We start from the raw sequence: 7,189 nt of genomic DNA, 5'->3' as shown, positions 1-7,189 counted from the left end.
GTCCAAATAAAACACAACTACTCAGGCGTTAAGTGTTTAAATTGTGCTATATTTAAATAATGTTAATCCATTTAAACTGTAACCAAAATAAATAAAGGCTAATTAATATCTTTGTTGTCTAAATATGTAAAAAGTTCTAACGTGAGATTAAATCAAAGGATGTGGACGTAACTAGGAGACCGATTAGGCGGAAGTGCTGAGTTCACCGCCCGAAAGGTGGAATTGAACCACTCTGCCGCTAAGCAGCTACAGGTTTGAAGCCTGCACCCCGGACCACCGAGGCTCATCCGGGCACTTTTAACATGGCTGTCAGATCTATATAAACCTCATACCAACAGGAGTCTTCTAGGTCAGGGTGTAACCACAATGAGTGCTGTTAGTTTTCTGTTATCACAGCGAGCTCCTGTACACAAAGTATAATCACGTGCTGGATGTCTTAAAACCTATAAATGTCAAATAACACCCTAAAAGGAAAATGTAGTCTGGTCTGTGATGTGCTATGCAAAGCAGAAGCATTGTGATTGGCTGTCTGAAAATAGAAAGGCGGTGCCACATGGCGTCACCAAATGTGATAAATATGTTAGATTCAAAGATTCAGATACACTTTATTAAAACGAGTTTGGTCCAGTGCTCCAGTTCAGGCATGAAGACGCCATAAAACTATTTTACCACAGTAAAAACAATAAAATGTTGCCATAATCATAATAAAACACATTTGATCACGGTGAGACAGACAGAATAGACAAAAAAGCAAGAAAGCTCACAACTCTAAAATCAAAGATGATATGAAAGTGGTAAGGCTGATGGCCTGAGGAATAACATTGTTCTTATATCTACGTGTTATGATTTTATGTGGTAGAAGCCTCTTTCCCCAGGTGAGATTAAGGACCATTTACAAGATAAAGAATATAGGCTATAGGAATAATTTGACATAGTATTTTTCACACTTCCATAGATTTTAGTTATGTGAAAGAACACACGATAATTGTTCTATTATAAAGATATTAGACATGTATTCAAATATTCAAGTTTGGAGATGGATGGAGGATTTTGAATCCTCTTTTTATCGTCACACATGTACACAGGACAGCATACACAGCAACGTTTAGACACTGCATCATAGTGTTAGGATCAGTGGGCAGCTATTTTTGCCATGAAAAAAAAATCCATTTGGGACATGTCATAGCCGGAAAGGCACAGATAACATTAATATAATATTCATCCCACCAACAAATTTGTCTCATGACTTGTGCTTTTCGATAACTAATCTGAATTATGTAAAGAAGAAGATTTCTGGGAAGAGACATTGCTGTTGAGTTTTTCAAATGTATTTTTTGACACTTTCATATTTCAGAGAAGGCAGACATCTCTACAGATGATATCTCCAACACTCGGCAACTTCATACTTATACATTCATACACTGTGTAGTTTAATCTATAACAATGAATGTTATTTCAATAAACTGAACATGGTTGTATGTAAAATCTTAATCTGTAAAGTGTCTAATAACTATAGCTGTCAGACAAGTGCAGTGGTAGAAGTAGAAGAACCTCAAAATACTTTCTTGAATGTACTTTGTTACTTTCCACCACTGTGTGTATATACTATTAAATGTGTTTCATTGTGTATATGCTCATGCATACAGGATTAAATTACTTATCTATATGAATTAGTTTTTATATTTTTGCTGCTGTGACACCGGGATCAATACATTTCATATGATCTTAAAATGATAAGAGATACATTTAGTACAACAAAGTTGTTTTATTTCAGTACATACGTGGGAGAGAATAAAGAAGTTAATCAGAAGTCAGAGGTTCCAGGTACAAATGAAGCAACACAAGAAAACATTGCCTCCATTTTGAAAGAATTTCACTTGATATTGCATAAAGATCTTTGGTGCAGCACTGTGTTAATGTTACAAAACTAACAGAACATTTACATATAATGTGCAGGCAGTGTTTTGAGAGAGATTACACTTTCAAATCTGTTATTTTCACATTCATTTATATTCTTGTTTTCATGTTCTTGCAGTCAGAGGAAGGTGTTCTCGATGACCAGTGTCTGAGGCTCTTCCTTTGTTTCCCCAGCTGCTGGTGCCTGCAGGGTTCTGGTCTCCTCCTCTAGAGAAGAACAGCACATATTCCCAGCGCATGCCTTTCCACAGGCGAGGCTGCAGTACAGAAGAGGAGGTAGGGAGGGGTCCGCTCTGTGGACGACAGGCGAGGCGTCCCCCTCACTGCCTGCAGAGGACCCAGAGCAGGAGGCGAACTCTGGCTGAATGGTGCAGCAGCTCACTCCCACACTGCACAGCACCTTAGTGACGCCCGACATCAGATCAGCACACCTGGACATGTGTGAAATGACTGCATTGATACAATATCGAGTTTTTAATCTGGACAAAAACATGTTTATGATAACCAGCCTTTAGGGGTGCTCTTAAATCCTCCATCAAGTAACTTTTTGTTGTTATGGTTTCAGACTCTCTCTCCACCTCTCCACACTCGTATTTTGACCAACCGAAGAAGAGACAAAACGCACAATAAACAAAGTTAAAGATGATTGATAGCATTTTCTTTTCATATATTTTCCAAATGTATTATTGATATTGGCAAAGGTTGTGCACAGCCAACACTTTTTAACATTCACCACCTGAAAGGTGGAATTGAACCACTCTGCCGCTAAGCAGCTACAGGTTTGAAGCCTGCACCCCGGACCACCGAGGCTCATCCAGGCACTTTTATCATGGCTGTCAGATCTATATAAACCTCATACCAACAGGAGTCTTCTAGGTCAGGGTGTAACCACAATGAGTGCTGTTAGTTTGCTGTTATCACAGCGAGCTCCTGTACACAAAGTATAATCACGTGCTGGATGTCTTAAAACCTATAAATGTCAAATAACAGCCCAAAAGGAAAATGTAGTCTGGTCTGTGATGTGCTATGCAAAGCAGAAGCATTGTGATTGGCTGTCTGGAAATAAGAAGGTGGCTTCACATGGCGTCACTACAGGTGATAAATATGTTAGATTCAAAGATTCAGAAACACTTTATTAAAACGAGTTTGGTCCAGTTCAGGCATGAAGACGCCATAAAACTATTTTACCACAGTAAAAACAATAATATGTCGCCATAATCATAATAATAATAATAATAATAATATTTTCAGACATTTTTCACCCCACATTTATCCCTAAAGAGGGAAATTGTATCTCATCATGGTACGGAGGTACGTAACAGTTATACATTTGGTATCCCTCAAATCCCTAAAAATGTTGCCTCAGCCTGGCCCCCCCATTTGATATGGTCGAGAACCGCCAGTGGCTGTTCGGTCACAAAACATTAATCCATACCTTCCCACCTATCAGAATTGAGAATTCCTCAACAGCCCTGATATGAACAGTTAGAGCCACCAGGTATAAACATCAGACATTTCCACCTCACCTGTGCACTGGAAACCCAGCATGGCAGTGTACATGGACAGAGGCCACCGTGAATGATTCAGTTAACTGCCAGATGTGCAGGTCGTGCACAGCTCGCACCCCAGGGACACACGTAATCCTCCGTTCAAGATCAGACGCACAAATATGTGGCGGTGTGGCCTGCAGCAGCAGAAGTCCGTACCTGTGCACCTGAGGAGATTTAGTCAGTACAGGTTTGGATACAGCCGAAGCAAATATGTATTATTGTTATTAATAGATTGAACTCTCAATTTGCTCTTGATATGAGATCAAGCTATGAATGCTTGAAAGCAAAGTTCCAACTAAATGGGATGACATAAACACAGAGAGCCTGACCTGTGGTGCAGCTGAGGCAATGAGCGTAATCACAGCCAGCAGGGAGAGGCCAGGATCCAGGTAAACCAAGAGGCCACATGTTCCAGAGCTGTGCAGGCACCGTGGGCCGATCAGCAGCATCACCAGGCTGTTGATCAGAGCCAGAAGAGCGGTACAAAGGCCCTGAAGGACGAGGACGAACGAAAGGAGACTGACTGGCCACTGGCTGCTTGGTACGGTCCTCTCGATGTGAAGTGATGACTTGCAGACTGGGGAGGCATTAAATGCATTTTGATTGTCTGAAGAGGACAAAACAGTTAAACATGTTTAAGAGCTGTGAGACCAGAGCAACGGTGCACCTGCTTCTGAAGAGATAGGAAACAACATCACATTTTCCTTAATAACTTGTGACTATCATGTCAACACCATGCTTTCTGGAAACAGGTTGAGTTCAGTCTTTCTCACTCTGTGGTTTGATATACTAGAGCTGAGTATTTTGATACGTAAGATTTCTATAAGTAAGTTATTCAAACTGTTGCATAATGCAATTACAACAAAAACTCATCAAATATGTCAAACAACTTCAAACCTCAGTTATTTAAAAAACTTTTTAACGATAATCATTTAACGTCGCTAAACAGCAGTATTACAATATCGCCCAGCTCTACTTTGACATCATCCTGTTCATTCATGGTTATTCTTTTTACTCATCACATTTATCACATACATATAATAACCCATAACAAATAGGGAATTTTATTTAGTCACATATGAAAAAATAAACTTATGATAGCTTTGAATTCATGTTATTTTCTCATGTGACTCCATTTCTACAGGACACTGTGAGAAGTGAGAAAGGTGACAGTGCAAGGAGCTGAGCTCTCTTACCAAGATGTCCCATGCACCTGTGAACCTTCAAATCTGCAACAGCGCTGCCTGCTCCACAGTCCCTGCTCTCCTGTGCAAGCGGCTGCATGCAGGTGGTCTTCTGGCTGTTGTGATGCCGCGTGAGAGTCAATGTCAGGGACGCTGGAGATTCCCAGGTTACAGAGGACAAGCGCTCCGTTGTGGAGTGAGTCGTTCATGGCAGATTGAACATGGTTAATATCATCCAAGACTCGCCCCGGCTCAGGCTGGCCTTTGGTTTCCTCTGCAGCCAAGACTGTGGGAGTTGAACAGAGGAATGAAAAGCAAACATGGATACTGTTTGATGTTCCTTACAGCTGAATATACACTTGGCTGCTACTTCAAAGTGAAATCTGTCAGAACAATATCATCACCTGGACAGGCACAGTAATTATTTTGTAGTAAAAGATTATTCTTACATAATGCTAGTGTAAGTTCATGCTTTCCCATGGCATGATTAACTCGGTGAGACACAGAGAGGCGCTCTGCCGCAGTATTTTATACATTTAAAGTACACTTTTTAGATGCTTCATAATAATGTACAAAGCACGCCTAAACAAAATCCACTTTTTATATGTTCTGAAGCCATTATGTTTTCAGGTTGAAAAAACAGCTTAGATTTCGGGGGGGTTGAAGGTCAAGGTCACTGTGACCTTACTAAACACTTCTGGGGGAATAGGAACCACGGCCATCTTCTAACATAGTCAACACAGGGGGGGGGGCAATGGCAAGTAAGTATCAATTAATGGAAAATAGGTTTCGGGGCCTTTGCAGATTTGCAGGTTGGATTCAAACAGAGTATATTTGTGCACATGTAATCTGTAGGTAATGTTACCTCTGTGGTTCACTTCAAGGTGTGAATCGGTCTCTCTGACTCCAGCATTCTCATCCTGCAGCTGATCCAAGTTCATCCAGACCACCAGCATCTTATGGAGCAGACTGACACCTCCGACCACCACAAGCAGGAGGGGGCGCTGCACTGGGTGTGGGTCCAGGCAAAAGCTAATGATTTCCAGGAAGTAAGAGAGACACATAAAGGTCAGGAAGAGAGCGGAGATGAAAGTCCCGACAGGCCGAATCCTGCTGCCGGTGAAGGACACACCGCAGTCCAGAAACCCACCAGCCTGGCTCCCAGGTAGAGGTTTGGTGGATGACTCTGCAGGCAGGGTGGTGGGAAGTGCTGCTGAAGAGGAGGAAGCATGTGGAGGAGATGTGGAGGAGTCCACAGAGGAGAGCGGAGGTTTACTCATGCTTGCTGTCGGAGGAGGAGGAAGAGCCATACGTAAGAGGACGAAGATCGTGTGGAAACCATCCACTAAGGTGATGAGGGACTTGCACAGCTGACTGATGGTGACCTCGCACACCAGCAGGAGGATGGTCACTCCCAGCATGCACCAGTGTAGCACCCTCATACCTGCAGCTGAGATTATAAAGAGCACACTAGAACACTTCACACACTCAAACAAACACTTGTTACAACATTCATGTTGCGTATTCTACATTATGCAAAAAAAAAAGATGTTAGATGTTAATATGATTTAAAAAGGAATTAGCATTTTCTCCCCTCTTTCTATTTCTAGTTAATATTAAAATTAACTAGTATTAATATATTAATATTGTCTTAGTGGCCCGTATCTTCTTGCAGAAGGAAACAACAATTTTTGGATGCACAGCAAATAAAATTAGAGCTTAGTCTTAGCTGATTAGATACCACGTTATGGTGCACTCATGCTGCTGGATCAATTTACATTGATCATATGCTTAATAATGTGTAAAAAGTTAATCTGCAAACTCCAGTTGTCAGATAAATGTAGTCAAGTAAAAAAAGTGTAATCTTTCCCTCTGAAATGTAGTAAAGCAGAAGCATAAAGTTTCATAAAATGACAACACTTAAGTAGCTCGGTGCTTGAGTAAATGTACTAAGTCACTTCCCACTGCTTTTAATATTAATTTCAACTACACCAGCACTATATTTTAAATAAGCCCCAACTTTAAAAGCTGTAACATTAAAGTAATGTACACATTATTGCATCAATAATTACAAAACAAAAATATAATACATTATTCTGAAATTGGCCATTCTGCATAATGAGTGCTTTTACTTTTAGAGTAAGTATTAGAATTTTGATGCTTTTACTTAATTAAAATTTGGGTCCATGACTTTTGTTTGTAGCAGAATATTTCTACACTGTGGTATTACTACTCTTACTTGAGCAAAATATCTGAGTAATTCCACCACTGACTGTAAGTCATGGATACATGGAAGTACATGTAACAGAAAACAAACTATTTGCACAAGCAGAACTGGGGAATCCAAATCTAAAACAAATGCAACAAATGTTGACGATCTACGCCTTTTCTTTTCAGTATAAAGTTGAATTACCCCAGAAAAGTGGACGACCTTCGGCCAGCAATCAAAGACAAGTGGAGTTCTTGGATGTGATCTGTGCGGCGAAATCAGAAAAATGTCATTCATCGTGCTCACCATCTCTCCCTCTCTGTGTCCCA

General features: G+C 40.6%; 1 protein-coding gene across 1 annotated transcript; it reads right to left on the bottom strand.

Moving 5' to 3' along the window:
* Positions 1-1,765: 1,765 nt before the first annotated feature.
* On the bottom strand, positions 1,766-7,189 carry LOC115017920 (zinc transporter 1). Its single transcript, XM_029446654.1, is given in 7 exon segments — positions 1,766-2,348; positions 3,444-3,631; positions 3,797-4,074; positions 4,664-4,739; positions 4,741-4,937; positions 5,517-6,101; positions 7,065-7,189. Coding segments are annotated over 6 exon segments (1,629 nt in total). The 5' UTR covers positions 6,094-6,101; positions 7,065-7,189; the 3' UTR covers positions 1,766-2,035.

The sequence above is a fragment of the Cottoperca gobio genome, chromosome 13, assembly GCF_900634415.1.
Source record: "Cottoperca gobio chromosome 13, fCotGob3.1, whole genome shotgun sequence".
NCBI classification, from domain to species: Eukaryota; Metazoa; Chordata; class Actinopteri; order Perciformes; family Bovichtidae; genus Cottoperca; species Cottoperca gobio.
This window is presented reverse-complemented; position numbering and strand designations above follow the sequence as displayed.